Here is a 16,426-nt window from a genome sequence, read left to right on the forward strand (position 1 = left end):
TCTCTCTCTCTCTCTCTCTCTCTCTGTCTCTCTCTCGTTTAGATGGCCTATAGTCTTTAAACGTATCTAGGTGCTAAGTGATTCTTTTAAAATACATAGATCCTTTTTAAGAGTCACTGAATGTATTTTTCTCAACCAGTGGGGTACTAAAGCAAAACTATCACGAGGGAGTAGCACCAGGAATTTTAAAAGATGGGAATCCCTGGATTAGCTGTGTGCCTGCTGAGAGCAAGAAGGGGCTTGGAGGGGTTGGCTGTCAGCATCAAAGGAAAGACAGAGGCTCAGAAAAGGGAGAGGAGAAGCTGCATCAAGGATCAATTTCACCTATTTGAGGTACTTTGTTAAAATTTATTTTCGGAGGCTAGCCAGAGAGCTTGGTGATCCCCAGTTCAGCCCTCAGGCTTTACAGATGAGAAACCAGAGGTTCAGAGATGGGCAGTGACTTGCCTAAGGTCACCCTACTGGGGAGCAATATAGGCCTCAGCTTATATGGCTCTGAGTCAAGTGCTCTGCACATCACTGAATCATCCTCCCCTTCCTCCACACTCTAGACTGAGGAGACCAACAGCAGGCAGGGGTCAGGGCAAAGCTGAAGACCCCACTCATCAGATTCTGGGACTGGAATTGTTATTAACTTCTCCTCTACCGAGAAGAAGGTTGTTGTCCCTCTCCAGAGGAGACACAGCCCGAAGCTCAGAGGCTCTTGGTGGGCAAGAGACCCTCCCTGGGCCTCAGGACTGCCCCGAGTGCCAATGAGAGGCTCTGGGAGACCTGACAGAGCCAAGTAGGGAAGGCCCTAGTTCACCCTCCCTGCTTCCCCCTCCTCCTGTCTGTCAAGGGGAAGTGGTAAGCCTCCTAGGATCCCCACTGAGACACACTGCTCCAACCACGCGCCCAATCTCAGGCCCCTCACCCCAGCCCTGGCAGTCAGGAGTGAGGAAGCCAAATTCTTAGCTGATCATCCATGAAGCCAAAGCCAAAGCTGCTCCCAGAGGGAAGATGGTATGGCCGTTAGGAAACCCATCATTCCCAAGGCTCCCCTCCCTGCAGCCCACTGTCAGGATGGGAACTCACTCCTAAAGCTCTTTAAAGAGGGAGATTCTGAGGACCCTGCCAAAACTCACAGTCCTGAGAAAATTTGTGTTCAACCTAACTCCGTTCTGGGCAGAAGTGCCATTCTTATTGATATATTTTTACTTTTCTCAACCCACCTGGACAAAGGCTATTGTACTTTCTATAAGAATTCAGAGAAGGGGCTTCCCTGGTGGCGCAGTGGTTGAAAGTCCGCCTGCCGATGCAGGGGACGCGGGTTCGTGCCCGGGTCCAGGAAGATCCCACGTGCCGCGGAGCGGCTGGGCGCGTGAGCCATGGCCGCTGAGCCTGTGTGTCCGGAGCCTGTGCTCCACAACGGGAGAGGCCACAACAATGAGAGGCCCGCGTAAAAAAAAAAGAAAGAAAGAATTCAGAGAAGAAAACTCATCTCATCTCTCCCCCAAGCCTTCTCTTCTTCAGAGAAAACAATCCTGACTCCTTGGAGTACTTCTCAGAGCACTTGCTGTTCATCCTCCTTCTGGTCTCATCACGGCTTTGCCCAGGACAGCCGGTGGCAGCCTTTCTACCAACACATCAGGGGAGAAGTGGTGACTGTTGCAGACAGACACAGCCTGGTCTGGGCTGGTGCGGGTCTCCTGCCTCTTCCCAACTGAGGACGCTAAGGCCAGAGACAGTTTTAGCAAGGACAGGCTAACCCCAAGATCTCTTCCCTTCTCACCAAGTCTTCCAGTGGAAGGAGTGTGCCCTGCCCTGTGGGTCTGTGTCTCATCTGCTTCTTCCTCTGCCTTCTGGCCACTTCTCTATTGCTCTTTTGCCTTTCCGGCATCCCCACCCCCAACACTATCACTACTTCCTCCCATTCCAGTATCTAGCACTATGGGCTTGAGGGAGAATTGCCTTCCTTATCTTCCTCTCCTATGACATGGGCCCTACCATTTCTGCTCCACCGGCCGCCGGGCCTGAGGCTCCCACTGCTAGCTCAGATTCCCAGAGTGGACAAGTTTTCTGTCGAGTGGGCTGAAATCTACCATTGATCCTGTGCGACCACAGAGGCTGCTGGCAGTGGGCTCAATGTGAGCTGCGATGCGGTACAAAGACAGCAGATGGTTCAAGTATGCAAGCTCCCCAGGTGATCTTCCTTGCAAATACTCAACCTGTGGGGGTGGGGAACAGGCATCCACCCAGTTAGAGGCCAAGACAGAGGCTCAAACTAAGAAGGCTTACGGCCTGATTGGTCCAGGAATCGGAGAGCCATGGAGTGCTGTATCTTCCATGTATGAGAGGCTTAGAGAGTCTGGAGGTGTCATAGGGCCACAGGTAATGGAGTGGTAGAAAATGGAACCTTGGAGACAACAAACCATGGAGGTTGGGATTGTTCCTGAAAGATGTTAAAGGGGCGGAGTGGGAGGTAGATGTAGGACATGGAGTTTCCGCAAGGATAGATTTTGGATGATCTGCTTTTCCTCTATCTATACTGAAGACCTCACTAGATTACATAACCTGCAATAAGACAATTTAAGTAGAACGTAAGGAAGAACCTGTCTGTTGGGAGATTCTCTCAGATGATCAAAAGTGGTAGTGGGCTCTCCTTCCTGGGGGAGCCAAGAATCACTTACTGGATGCTCACAAGTGTGGCTAAGGGGTCGATTATGGGACCAGTTTGGGACATCCAAGTTCATCGTGTCCAAGTTCAAAAGTAGGGGGATGGAATAAGGGTGGGGTACAATGCCTAACCTGTCCCATCCGTCTCTCCCAGGTTTCCAGGCACCTCCTAGCTCGATCAATTAGAATGGAGGTTTCCTTGAGACTGCACTCCTCCTCTGTGGGGGGTGGGTGGCAGGGGAGATGCCAGGATACTATGGCCTAGCCGCATGCCAGGCACGTAGCTGGTGCTCAGTAAATATTTGTAGAGTGAATGAATGAACCCCTAAGGCAGATCCCAGAGGGCTGACGCCCACCCTGCTCCTGACTCCCCGCGTTCCCTGGCTCCAATGGCCTACGGCCTTGTTTCTTCCCCACTAACTAGGGTGAAGGCAGCACTAATGCGGGGCTACAGGAAAGAAGGCGATAAACTTTTCGGCCCCCCAGGAATTATCTAAGACCAAGCATGAATTTCAGGGCAATCACTGATGGGGCTCTTCCTGGGCTCAGATTCCACCCCTTCCCTACTCGAGTTCTCAAGGTCTAAGGTAAGTTTCTCAACCTGGCGTGTATGGTGTGAGGGGGGTGGTGAGCCAGGCAGCAGTATAATGGGGTCTTCAGTCCTTGCCCCTTCCCACCTCTGTCCCACCTGGGAGGCAAGGTCCAGGGGAGCTGCTCTCCTGCGAAGGATGACTGAGCTGGCCTGGTTTGGGACTGCGAGAGGCTCTTGAACCCTCTCTCTCAGCTCCGAGAGGAAGTGACTGACAAGCACTAGCTAACTGTCTCTCTTCAAAGCCAGGAGGAAGCGGCAGGAAGGAGTAGGGTGTGTGCCCGAGCTTGACTCTGGGGAGACGTGTGCTCATCACACGGAGTCTGGGATGTAGCTTGGCCCGTGGCCCTCAGAACCCCATGATGGCACCTCTACTCTCCCGAGAGTTGGGGGCCAGGGCTCTGGGCGATGCCCCTGCACACACCTCACTGGGGCCTCTGGACAGGGGGCAGCAGCATCCACTAGGCCATGTTGCCCCAGTTCCCCGGCACGGGCTCTCCCACCCCTCCTGGGTCCCTGGCTAGCTGGGTGCCCCAGGAGGAACACAGGGTTCAAGTCTAGCTTCGGGCAGCAGGGGCTGATGCGACGTGTCTGCTGGCCTCCCCTGCGCCCCGGGTGCCCCTCACCTTGAGCTGGGACTTGGAGACCTTGCCGCTCTTCTCCACGTCCAGCGCGGTGAAAGCGTACCAGATGGACTTAAGCAGCTCCTTGCGCAGGGCCATGGCTGAGGCGCCCGCCCGGCCCAGGGGCGGCTCTGACACCAAGATCCGGTTTCAGGAAATGCAAACGGCTGCAGAGACCGCAGAAGGGCCGTGGTGCAGAGCAACAGCTCCACCTGCCTGCTCTCGTGGGCTCCCCACACTGGCAGGACCCAGCCTGTTGCTCTTGCAGTGCTCCGCGGCACCACTCCCTGCATGGGAACTGGGGTCCAAGCCCTGGGGAGCTAGAGTTCCAACTCTGATCAGCCTGTTCCCTGGGTGTGAGGCCCTTTAGAGGCCTCCTCAGCCCCAGAGCCTCCTGGAGCCTTCTGGGCTCCCAGAGGCAGCTTGATGAGGGAAAAGCATCCCGACTTTGGAGTCAGATAAAAGGGGGCAGGTCCTGTACCAATTCCACACTTACCAGGTAGGAGGCTTTGGATAAATAACTTAACCTCCTTGAGCAGTTTCTCATTGGTAAAGCAGGAGAAATACTCACCTCATGGATTGTAAAGAGGTCTGAGAATGGATGTAAAGCACAGAGTAGGCAGTGGATAAAGCATTTCTTTTAGGACCATCTAACATTACTGTGGTGGAAGGGCTCCTCCCAGGTGGAAGAAAACAAAAGGCAACAATACAAACTTGGAGGAGGAGCTGGGCCAGGGCACCTCTCCAGGTCAGGAGGACTTGGCACATGATCGGCTGCCTCCCCATCCCCTAGGCTTTGGTTCTAAAAGGCACCCCGAGCATTGCCCACTCTGGGGCCCCACTGGCCCTGACCTAGAGATTCTGAAGCTCATGGGGGTGAGGCTCATGGTGGGGTCCAGCTTCAGGGGTGCCTGGGAGCAGGAGGCTGGCGATTCAGGGCCTTCCACATCAGTGCTTCCGTTTCTTTAGATCCAATACCTGTGAGGGCTGGGGCGTATTCCTGCCACGAACAGTGGCCCTGGATGTTGACGGAGACTGCTCAGGCAATCGAGACACCCCTCCCTGGGGGCATGGCCCAGCTCCCCCTGCTTCCAAGGAGCTGGTGGCCCAAGAGTAAAAGAGCTTGCTAGGCATCCTAGGAGAGGATGTCTGCATTGGGGGAGAGGGAGGGGCACATCCATGACAATGGAGAGGGGAAAAGCGGCACCTGCAATCCCTGCAATGCTCCCATGCAGGAGGGGTCAAACCCAAGAGCTCTTTCCATCAAGTCCCTTTCCCTGCATCCCTTCCTTCCCACCAGGGCTGGTCTGGTCCTACCATGTACTTTTCAGTGGGGTCTGACTGTGGCTTTGGAATTCCATGGCCCCAGACACCTAGGTGGGTACCCCCAGAGCTGGGTACCAAAGCTAGGACTTCAGCACCAGGCAGCAGAGGCATCAGAGACCCTGGGTACCTTGGCAAAGGCACCCCCCCCCACCATGGGGCTTTGCCCACTTGGAGCAGTGGACTGTGTGCTGTGTGTGGAGGGGCTCTGATGACATAACACGAGGTAAGGTAGAGAAAACAGAGTTCCTCCAGCCCACCCATCTTGAGGCCTGAGGCCCAACCGGAGCCTGGAAGCAGCGCTCACACTGGCCTTGCTTGGCTGCCGGGAGCCTACTTGCTCAGCTGTGGGCAGGAAGCCACCGGCAGCTCCTCAGGGCTTCTCTCATACCAGGGCTTCCTTCCCCCTGTGCCTCTGGGAGGGCAGGCCCACCAGTCGGGCACAGAGGCTGAGTGAGGTTTGTGCCCGGGATACAGGGCCAAGAGCCTGATTTGACCAGCCCTGCCACCAGGGCCCGAAGCTGAAAGAAGGGAGGAGGAGGGAGGGACCCAGGTGGAAACTTGAAACTTTTATTAAATACTCATTCACCCGTTTGCCACCACCATCCAGAGCAGGAAAAAAAATTATCAAAATGGAATTAAAAAAAATAAAACCAATTACACCCAATCCCCAGTATGTACAAGGCTGCTCCCTGCCTCTCTGCCACAGAGAGGTTGGGGAGCAGCTGGGGGTAGGGGTGGGGCTGGGCACCTTTTCTCCAGCCACAAGCCCCTGAGCAATTCTGACTGCGGTGGCAGAAAGTCCCTGCTGCCAAGTGGCCAGACATCTCGGCTGGCCTCCGGGGAGGTGGTTATTGCTGGGAGGGGCAGTGCTGGACCCAAGCTGCCCCTACTGGGCTGAAGGGCTGTCTGCCTTCTCCCCTAGTGGGCAGTGACCAGTTGGAGCAGAGGACCAGTCCCAAGAGCAGCCCCAGTTGCCACCTGAGAAGGGGAGTGGACCAAGGGCGGGAAGGGTGTTTTCTAGAGAGAGGAGAGGGTGCTCAGCTGATTTTGGGGGGAGGACACCCCAGTGCAGCCTGCTGATCAAGCTTGTCCTCCTTAGCTCCTGAGGATGACACACTCCCCCGATTCCAGCTGCTTGGCCCTACTCTTGGGCAGGACCCCTGTGCCCTTCAGGCCATTTTCCTGCTGCCTTCTTGCCCTAGAGACCTGTGTGGCCACCTTCCACGTGTCAGCCACAGCCCGGGCCCTTGGAGGCAAGGATGCCTGTACGGCATGGCACCTCTTCCGACATGGTGTGGGACCCAGCCCTCTTGGGCTCAGCAGCCGTTCTCCGAATCCGTGGTCTCCAGGGTCACAGTCCCTTGCTGCATGGCAGCAGTGGCTACGCTGATGGCCTCCTCTAAGGTCTGCTGCTCCTCCAGCTGTGGAGAAGGGGGAGGAGAAGGAAGGAGAGAGTGAGACCCTCCCTCCTAGATTCCAGTGGTAGTATATGAGGCCTACTTTTTTGAATCTCCACCCACCCAGTGCCAAACGCCTGAGAACTCAGTAGGGCCCCAAGAAACAGGAAGTTCACTCATAGAATCTTATTAGGCTAGGCATGGTGAGGAGCCATGGAACGGTCCAGGGTCAGACAGAGCAGTTTGCTCATAGAAGGGGAATGACTGATTGGAGTAATCATCTACTTCAGCCTCCTTATTTTCCAGATGAAGAAACAGGGACACGAAGACATTAAGGGTTTAGACCACCAGGGAGGCTGCCATCGAAGTTATCCTGAAGGTCAGAAGGGGCTCCCTACCCTGACTCAGTCAAGAAAGAGCCTGAGACAGGTGTGTGGATGCAGGCAGAAAGGGATTTGTCCTCTGAAATGGGCTCTTTTTGAGCCAAATGCTGTCCTCTTCAAGACCTCCATCTAGTTCCCCTTCCCTTCTAGCTCCTTTCTGTGGCCACAGTACCCTACCAGACCTCAACTCACCTGCACCGCAATGTGAGTTCCATTGGCTGTGGCTAACAGCGCCACCTGTTGATGATGAAGAGATGCTACACTTGAGTCCTCAGCCACCACAGTCCCAGAGGTAATGATTGTGACCTGAAATATAGAAGAATGAGGTTTTCCAACACACCTACATTACTCTCCCAACCCCCAATCCAAAAAATCCCTCCAAGCAAGGTGGCCGGGAACAACCCAGAAGGAAATGAATAAAACCATTATGGGTCAGATTAATTAATTAGCTTGGGGCTCAGAGCTAAGTGGGGTTGTATTTTACTTTAATTTACAGCCAACTTAATTTAGGAATTTTGAATCACAGAAGGACAGAGCTGTAAAAGGTCCCAGAGATAATTTAATCCCCTCATTTGAAGATGGACTAAGGTTCATGGAAAAGTAACTTGCCTATGGCAGCAAAGCAAATTAGGGGTAGACTGAGATTTAGAAACTGTCTCTTGACTCCCAGTGCAATGCTTTTCAACAAGAGTTGCTGATAACCCAGAGAAGATTTAGGGAAGACCCTTTATGTGTGGGAATCTTGGTCCTCGTATGAAGGCTTGACTAATTAAGCCTGCACTTTAGGGCTCATCCCACAGAAAGGAAGGACTAGAGAACAAGAAACCCCAAGCAAACCGCCTGGCCATACGGGCTGCGTCTGGGTGCCATCGGCGCTGACCATGGTGACTGTGTGTGTGCCAGATGTGGCAAGGTCATCATCATGACTAGGGATGGTGAGGGTGGTACTGCCGTGCTGGGTCACCATACTGATGGCACTCCCCAGTGCCTGCAGGTCTTCTGGTGACAGGCTGACCTGCCAACAGCAAGGAAGAAGATGAGCTGGGAGTGGAGGGGAGGGCTGTCTGAAAGCCCCTAGGCAGATGAATCTGCTCTCCCAGAGCAGGTTCACTTATTGGTAAGCTAGAAGATTAGCTTCTTGTCACAGGGTGGAGGGAGTCAGGACAGGCAAGTAAAACAGGCCCTAGGATGCAAAGAGAGGCTACACTGGAAGAATTCTGCTGACCACACCTATTTATCACCACTTTGCCTCAGGGCTCTGTTCCATGCAATTCAGGGTCTCCACCTAATTTCATCCTCATATCAACCCCGAAAATCATAAGTGCACTTGACAGTGAGGGTGCTGACAAACGTCAGGTTATACTGCTGGCTAGAAACGCCAAGTTTCCAGGTCCCACACCATGCTCTGGCCCGTGTACCGACATCTCTCTCTTGAGAAGGACATCCAAGTGTCTCACTCAGATGAACGGGACCTGTCAGCCTCCAAGTAAAGAGGGAAACTACTAACTGTGCTCCAGAAGTCACAGAGACTGAGCTGGAAGCATGAGGAAGAGGGGGGTGCTGTTACAAGACTTGGTACCCTCGGCCTCAGCTCTGAGATCCATAAGGCTAAAAAAGAGAAACTGGGTGGACGTAGGGCTGTTAGAACTTGGAGCTCCCCAGAGACAGTGGGAGAGGGTACCAGCCAGAGTGGCCCACCCTACCTCTACCCCCAGGGTCTGTACCTGCTGGGCACCATCCTGAGTGATCAGAGCCACCTGGGGGGCCCCATCTTCCTCGGTCACCATAGCCACTTGGGCAGGGATGTCATCACCCTCTTCTTTCACCTCCGACAGGTAAGCAATGCGGGGTCGTTTGGGTAGCGGGTTCTCCTCGGCTGCAGAGGCGGCTGGGAGAGGAGAGCCCAGGCTGACATCTGCCACCAGGTGGTCACGGGGAGGCCCGGCTTGTCCCCACTCTCACCTCCTGCCCACGCCCCTCACCCTCGAGCTGCTGTTGCTCATAAAGGGCCTGCTCGCTCTCCTCCGTGGCCTCCAGCTCGCCGTGGGCGCTGCGCTTGTGCATGGCCAGGGTAGAGGTCTGCCGGTAGGTCTTGCCGCAGGTGCTGCAGGTGTAGGGCTTGCAGTGTGTGTGCACCACATGGTGCTTATACAGGCTTGAGTACTCGGTGAAGCGCTTCCCGCAGCCTGGCACCGTGCAAACGTATGGCTTCTCCCCTGGGGACACTGGGCTGTGAGGGGGGTGGGACCTGGGGCTGGCAAAGGGGAAACTAAGGGGATAGGAGTGGGGGACAGGGTTGGTGAAGGGAGAGCCAGAGGGAGGAAGAGGGACTGAGATCTGGGACTCTGAATGGACAGAGGTGGGGAAGGTGGCCAGTGGAAGGCAGAGGGGACGTGAGTGTGGGACCACGGAGCCCAGAGACGAGGTGGAGAGAAAATGGCAGGGGCAAGGCCGAGGCTAGTGAAGGGGCTGGTGGGGGTCCTGGGCTTGTGAACAGAAGAGGCAGGAGATAGAGAGGGGTGACTGATATGTCAGGTACAATGGGAGAGTGAGGGGACACATGCGTCTGGGAGATGACACAGAAGGCTGGACAGGGACGTAACACTGGGGAGGGTGAGGATACACAGGAGTCACATGGACAGTGGATGAGGTGAGGAGCTGAAGATGACATTTCTCTCTGCTTTTTCCCCATCACGCCTGACCCTGGGCTTTTTCTGGGAGCTCAGCTGGAGGGGGAGAATTTCGGGTGGGTATAGAGAGGCAGCAGGGAGCTGAGAGGGCCAGCAATGCCCATCAGATTGGACCTAACTGCTGAAGGAGGAACTGCTCACTGCAAGTGAGAGTGGTTCTGGGGATATGGCCGAAACCACCGAAACCCCGTGCCCTGCCCACGGACCAGCCTGGAATGACGTTCTGGGCTGCGCGTCGAGAACATGTTTAGGTCAGAAGCCTATGGTAGAGGGGGCTGGGGCCTCAGGGGTGGCCCTTGCATGCCAGCTGGCCCACCTGTGTGGATGCGCACGTGATTCTTGTAGTTGGTGGCACTGGTGAAGCCACGGCCACAGTGGGGCTCGGGGCAGGTGTAGGGCCGCTCGCCCGTGTGGGTGCGCACATGTACCTTGCGGATGTTAGATGTGGTGAAGGAGCGGCCACAGCCCTCAAAGGGGCACCGGAAGGGGCGTTCACCTGTGGAGATGGGCTGTGTGAGGGTGGCTCTGAAGGGGTCTCGCGGAGCAGGGCGAGCCCTGGGCTCAGAGCCGGGTCTGAACGGGGCAGGGCGGGCAGGGCCCAGCCTACCGGTGTGGGTCCGGACGTGCTTCTGCAGGTCTCCGGAGGTCTTGAAGGCCTTGCTGCACAGCTCCTCTGGGCACTTGTATGGCTTCTCACCAGTGTGGGTGCGCACGTGGCTCTTCAGCCCATATCCTGTCCGCGTGTGGGAGGGAAGGAAGGAGGGGTGAGAAGAGCATTGGGTGGGGCCTCATCCTCCACCAACTCTTCTTGCTAATTCAGAGGCTCTCCATCTTTAGGTCTGCTCGGCGAGGCTCCAGACCTCCTCTGGCACAAGAAGCCTGTGTCTGCCTCTATCCCACCCCTGGCTGGGCAGGTAAGAGGGGCCGGAGAAGCCCACTCTGCTCTCCTTCCCTCTCCAGGGGCAGCTGGTGCCATTCCAGAACCAGTGTAAGAGGGAACCTAGAGAACCTATGGCTAAAGGGCCTCAATTCAGAGGCAAAATGAAGCCTAGAGGGATTCGACCGACCACCCGGCACCCCCAGCTGGTGGGTATCAGGGCTGACACAGAGGCAGGTCTCTCTGCCAACCCCCAGCTCCTGCTGCCTCTTGCCTCTGTAACAGGGTTTCCTCCAGAGACGGCGCCCTGCGTCAGAGCACTCCGACAGCAGTTTCTCCAGAAAGGCAGCCTGGTGCTTGGCTTCCTTGAGGGAGTTGCCAGAGTTAATCTAGAACCCTCTCCCCTCAACTGGAAGCAGTCCACCTTGGTCCCCATCCAGGTAGGTTACCTGTGGCAAAGGCCTTTCCACAGCTGGGGAAATCACACCTGTATGGACGGTCACCTGTATGAGCTCTCTCATGTACCTGTGAGGACAAGCAATCATGTAATTCAAAGGGACAAGGGTATGAATGGGCAGTTTAGTTCTCGTTAGGGCTCGGAGTATCAGCATTGGCCACCTCCTTTATTTTGCTTCCTCTTCAGCTGAGATGCCCCCTCCAGAGACCCTTCCCTGATTCTCTTCCCTCCTGCATTCTTCATGTGTGTCAAAGCCCTCTGTGCTGACTTTTCTGTACACTCATCTCTTCCTTCCAGGAGGCAATGAGCAACTCGAGGTCAGGGACCAGTTCCAGTCAAAGCGGGAAGGCAGAATTACAGCCTGCTGGGAAGATGGCAAGGCTAAAAGCTCTCTGCAGCAACCTTACCTTTAAGTGATGAGCGGTGGTATAGAGACGCCCACAGCCCTTGTAGCCGCAGCGGAATGCTCTGTCCCCAACCTGCTGTCCTTTGCCATTATGGGGAGCCTGGCTGTCATGCAGAACCTGAGGAAAAAAATCTTGGGGTCCCTATATGTATTCTCCTCAATGAAAGAAGGGAAGAGGTAGGACACAGGACCCAGCTGGCCCCTTAAGACCCAATAAATAGGGTTAAACCTACCAAAGGGGAGAAGTGCAACCTGGGTGACAGATCCAGACAGACGGAACAGACACCGGGGCATGCTGCAGAAGAAATGGGGCTGGCACGTGGAGTCACCACCCAGCTCTGATAGATAGAGGAATGACTAAATGTCATAGGGGCTGTGACAGCTTTGGGAGAAAAGGCATCTCCTAGACGGCTAGGTAAGGTGGGGGAGGAGTGGTCTGAACAGCCACACTTGAGCTGGGTGGTGACTCCACATGCCAGCTGCCCCTTCTTTTGACCACCAACCTAGGAGGCGCAACTCTGGACATGTTTATCCTCTGATGGGAGGAGATCCCTCCCTCCCTGGGGGAAACCTGTGTTTGGAAGGGGCATTAACAAGTGGCCTGCTGTGGGGATGAGCTCACCTGCGTTCACCGGAAGTGAGGTGGTCACAATCAACAAACTGCACAAGTGCCCGGGGCAGGGCCCGAAAGTCCCACCAGAAGCCTCAGCTCTAACCACGGCACACGGCTATCTAACAAGTCGTTCCCTTCCCTTTCTCCTGCGAACACCCTTTTCACACCAGCCTCTGGCTTCGTGGAGCCCTTACTGTTCTTCTGCTTTCCTAGGCAGAGTCCTGCTGGGACTGTCCCTCAGTCTTTGTTTCTGGGACACTATGGTCTTCCAAGGAGATCCTGAAACAGAACTCCGGAAGTCGTGGTGAGCAGGACACAAAAGAGGGAGACCAAATCCATGGCAAGGTCTGTCTAGTCAGCTCCAGGTCAAGGGGTCAAGCAGCTGACAAAGTTCCATGGATACTTAAGCAGCTGGTGGGTGGCAGGAGAGGGTCACAGGTGGCCAGGCCTGCTCGGCAGGCTAACCCGCTCAGGCGTTCGGATTTCATTCCCATGTCCCACTGGCTCTTGAGGTAATGAAGGGAATCAAGGAACTTCAGGGCTGGAAGCGACCTCTGAGATCATCTGGCCCCCTCTCATCGTATGAGACAGGAACAAGCTGAGGCCTAGGAGGGGAGTGACTTACCCAAGGTCAGACTAGGTAGAGGCAGAGCCAGCACAGATCTCAGGGCTCACAATTTAAAGCTCAGTTGTCTTTGCAACGTCTGTAAGCCTCAAATTAGGCTTCTAAAATACACCTAAAGGAACTGGAGTGGGAGTGGGCATAGCCCAGAGGGGCCTACTGCAAAGTTTTGTGCTTCAATTTGAAAAGACACGAGGATTTCCTTTTCTCTTTTATGATACAGCCACATTAGTTTTATTATAAAAATAACTCCCCCCAACCTCTGGGTAAAACGGGTGTTCCAGGAAGCCCTGCCGCATCTGCCCTGAGGTGCTGCTGTTCATGGGGAGAGGGAACACCCCGGTTTGGAAAGCTCACAGATCTCTGTACCGGTTCCCCCTACGGGCAGGACCACAGCCCCAGCAGAGAGAGCTTAGACTGACTGATGTTTGGAAAGCCAAGATCCTTTTTCTTTGCAGCTGAGCTACTGTGCAAGCCTTGTGTTCCAAGAATCCCAGCTGCTCTGTTACATCTGCTCTTGTCACTGCCTACTGAGGTTATTTTCCCAAATGACTTAATAAGTCGCAGAGAAGAAATAAATACAAGAACATCTGACCTCCGTGGACTGGAAAACTAATAAAATTCACTGGCAAGGCAAGAGCTTTCTCAGACAGTACAGCCAAAGTGAAGCTGGGCCTAAATTCCCACCGTACGGATATCGCTGTTTCCTACAGCTGCCTTCCCTCTGCACAGACAGCATAAACAAGCGTGAGTGTACACAGCTGTCGGCGGCCCTGGCCAGGCTGCGATGCTTATCCGAGACGATGACATGTGAGAGATAAGTCGGGGGAGCCAGTGTGGAGGGGCAAAGGGAGTAGTCCTGGCCATGTCCAGGCACAGGACTGCCCTTGTCCTCTAGAAAGGTGGCAGGTTTGGCAGGGCCAAAAGAGCTCACCTTGCTGGCGTACTGCTCCAGGGCCACCACTGTGTCCGCACTGAAGCCCTCATCATCCTCTGTGGCCAGGTCCTCCAAGCCCACCTCTGTCTGCACGGCCAGGATGGTGCTGTCGGATGGCACAGCCACGGGGTGGTGAATGTAGGCAGTGGAGCCATCTTCCAGCTGGACGGCTTCCAGGGCACTGGGGTCATAGCCCTCTGCAGGGAACATGCGGTTAGCCCAGATGCTGCACAAGGGCAAAAGACGCGGCTGGGACCTGAGCTTTAAGGTAACGAGAGGTACATACACCAAGGAGGGTTTTAACCTCGGGTTTCTCCTGGTCCCTCACTTTGGCGATTCACTCTGGCTGGCCTTCCTTCTGGGGCAGCCTCTCCTAAGGATGAGGTCTCCTATGGAGTACCGACTGGGAACCCACAAGCTCCGTGAGGACCCAAGGGGACCATCATCTTGGCCTAGATGACCACAAGAACCTCCTAACTGGTGGCCCCTCACCCCCTCGTTCCCTCCAGGCAGCAGAGCATCCAGAGGGTTCTCTGCAGGACACAAATGCGATCACGTTACCTGAGGCTCTAAACAGTTCAACCATGTTGCATCTGTCTCAGGATAAAGACCAAAACCCTTATCCTGAAGCTCCAGTGCTCTGGCTCCCGGCCTCTCTATTCAGCTTCATCTCACCCACTCTGCCCTCACCCCCAGGACTCGAGCTCCTAGTAGTTCCTTAGACGTGCCGTTCTTTCTCCCTGCCCACCCCTGTTTCTGGACCACACATGCTGTTCCTTTTGTCTGGGGTACTGAACCCTCCCTGCCACTGCTCTTCCCCAGCTAAGCCCACTTCACCCTCCAGCTCTCAGCTCAAGTGTCACTTCCCCAGAGAAGCCCTCCCTGAGCCTGAACCCCGTTTGCAATGATCAGTTCATCATGATGGTTCATTTCAGGCCTATTTCCCCCACTAGATTCTAGGAGAGTAAAGGCTATGTCCGACTCTGTTCTCTCTTGTATACTCCACACCTAGTACCATGCCTGGCACGCAATAATTGCTCAAGAAACAACTTGTAGAAGGAATAAACGATTATTCTTCAATACCTTAAAAGCTTAATTCTTAAAAAAATGATAGTTAAGTTTTTAGTCCTGGTCTTCGATGACGTCATTGGGTCCTATTTAAAGTCCTAAGAATTTGTGGCTGTGCTGGAGCCAAAGCCGCCATCAAGGTCCAGGCTGCAGGCCCCCATGCTCAGCCTCCCGGGGGCAGAAACAGCTGTTCCTGTGGTCCACGCCAGGGAAGGCAGGCGAGCCTGCTGATCCAGGTGAGCTTGGAGACCATAGCTCCATGTCTCTGCCCCAGCTCCCAGGGTGCACAACTCCAACCCCCAACCTCTGCCAGTTCTGCTTCCCTTCCTTCTTGCCAGTCGTGATAACTGTGACCCCACCTTTGGGTGTGCGGTGTATGTAGGCCATGCTGCCATCTTCCAGCTGCACAGGCTGTCCATCCTCAAAGGAAAGAGGTTCTGTAACGAGAGCAATGCCTGCCTTTCTCTGGAGCTCGGTGTCACAGAGGCGGGTCCTTCAGTGGGGGCTGCCTGGCCTGCCTCATGAGGCAGGGGTGTCTCAGGATGCCCTCACCTTTCTGCACTGTCACTTGGTGAATGTATGCAGTGGTCCCGTCCTCGAGCTGGATCACTTGCCCTTCAAGAAGCTTCTCTCCTGTGGAGGTGGAAATGGAGAGAAGCGGGCCAGGCCCAGAAGAGGGCTGAGGGACACATGCCTGTTTTAGCAGAGGCCTGTTGGAGGCACAGACCGTGTGTCTAAGCACAGGTGACATTATCCATGTTACCTCATTCCCTCCCTCCCAGGCCTGTGCCTCAGAGGTACCGGGGGTAGAGACATCCTGCCGTGAGGAACCCTATAGCTCCCAGCAGATTCCCTTCCTGTCACTCACAGGAGGAGCAACTTCCTTTATTATTCTACCCACACCTGGCAAAGTGGGGACTTCCAATCTGGCAGTAAGCTGCTGAGATTGAGCTAAATGGCAAACAAAGGATGCCCTGAAATGTGGGAAGGCCCCAGTGTGTCAAAGTTCAGATCTGACTCAAACTAACTAAATCAAAATACATTCCCTTATCTCCCACTGTGGCAGTATGGCAAGACCTAGACCCTCTGATAAGGCAATATAGCTTAGAGGTTAAAAGCAGTGGACTCTGGAACCAGTCCAGGCCCCCTGGGTTTGAATTTCAGCTCTATCTCTTACTAGCTGTGTGATCTTGGACACCTTATTTAACCTCCCTGTGCCTCAGTTTCCTCTTCTAAGAGCAAAAGCCTCTTAGGTTTAGAATTAGAATTAGATAGGCCTCTCCTTATGTCCAGTGAGTTTGAGAGGGAGAAGGGGTAAAGGAAGTGAGAAAGGGAAGAAGGAAAGGGAGACTGAAGACTTAATGACAAATGCTTTCTTTGTTCCTTTCTTTACAAGTTTCAGGTTTAGGAATTTGAGCTCCTATGATGTGGGGAAAGGACCAGACAGCTACTTCTGGCTCACCTCTGCTGATGTCTCCCAGTCAGAAGAATTCCCAAACTTGTCCCCAAACTGAGTTTTCTTGGGTCAGTAACTAACAGTTCTACAACCCAGCCAGAGGCAGGTAAGGTGGAGACAAAGATAAGAAGCAGGAGTGATGGGCTTCCCTGGTGGCGCAGTGGTTGAGAGTCCGCCTGCCGATGCAGGGGACACGGGTTCGTGCCCCGGTCCGGGAAGATCCCACATGCCGCGGAGCAGCTGGGCCCGTGAGCCATGGCCGCTGAGCCTGCACGTCCGGAGCCTGTGCTCCGCAACGGGAGAGGCCACAACAGTGAGAGGCATGTG

General features: G+C 54.7%; 2 protein-coding genes across 10 annotated transcripts in view; both read right to left on the reverse strand.

The window, feature by feature from the left end:
- DEF6 (DEF6 guanine nucleotide exchange factor) overlaps positions 1–4,009 on the reverse strand; it is a 21,984-nt gene extending 17,975 nt beyond the window's left edge. Inside the window, exon 1 of one of the 3 annotated variants that reach the window (XM_029243747.1) lies at positions 3,871–4,009. In XM_029243747.1, the coding sequence (XP_029099580.1) occupies positions 3,871–3,966 (96 nt within the window). In that variant the 5' untranslated portion in view covers positions 3,967–4,009. Of the gene's footprint in view, positions 1–1,211; positions 1,415–3,870 lie in introns of those variants that run through there. The other 2 variants (XM_029243748.1, XM_029243749.1) reach the window with 2 other exon arrangements.
- Positions 4,010–5,648: 1,639 nt separating this feature from the next.
- Positions 5,649–16,426, reverse strand: part of ZNF76 (zinc finger protein 76) — a 32,279-nt gene continuing 21,501 nt past the window's right edge. For 2 of the 7 annotated variants that reach the window (XM_029243683.1, XM_029243682.1), the window contains exons 3-14: positions 15,196–15,276; positions 15,003–15,080; positions 13,573–13,772; positions 11,405–11,521; positions 10,990–11,065; positions 10,271–10,396; positions 9,980–10,159; positions 8,956–9,189; positions 8,698–8,861; positions 7,824–7,988; positions 7,166–7,279; positions 5,656–6,614 (exon numbers count right to left, since the gene is read on the reverse strand). In XM_029243683.1, the coding sequence (XP_029099516.1) occupies positions 6,510–6,614; positions 7,166–7,279; positions 7,824–7,988; positions 8,698–8,861; positions 8,956–9,189; positions 9,980–10,159; positions 10,271–10,396; positions 10,990–11,065; positions 11,405–11,521; positions 13,573–13,772; positions 15,003–15,080; positions 15,196–15,276 (1,640 nt within the window). In that variant the 3' untranslated portion in view covers positions 5,656–6,509. Of the gene's footprint in view, positions 6,615–7,165; positions 7,280–7,810; positions 7,989–8,697; positions 8,862–8,955; positions 9,190–9,979; positions 10,160–10,270; positions 10,397–10,989; positions 11,066–11,404; positions 11,522–13,572; positions 13,773–15,002; positions 15,081–15,195; positions 16,335–16,426 lie in introns of those variants that run through there. The other 5 variants (XR_003796779.1, XM_029243681.1, XM_029243686.1 and 2 more) reach the window with 5 other exon arrangements.

The sequence above is a fragment of the Monodon monoceros genome, unplaced genomic scaffold, assembly GCF_005190385.1.
Source record: "Monodon monoceros isolate NGI ecotype Baffin Bay Population unplaced genomic scaffold, NGI_Narwhal_1 Super_Scaffold_3, whole genome shotgun sequence".
Classification (NCBI taxonomy): domain Eukaryota; kingdom Metazoa; phylum Chordata; class Mammalia; order Artiodactyla; family Monodontidae; genus Monodon; species Monodon monoceros.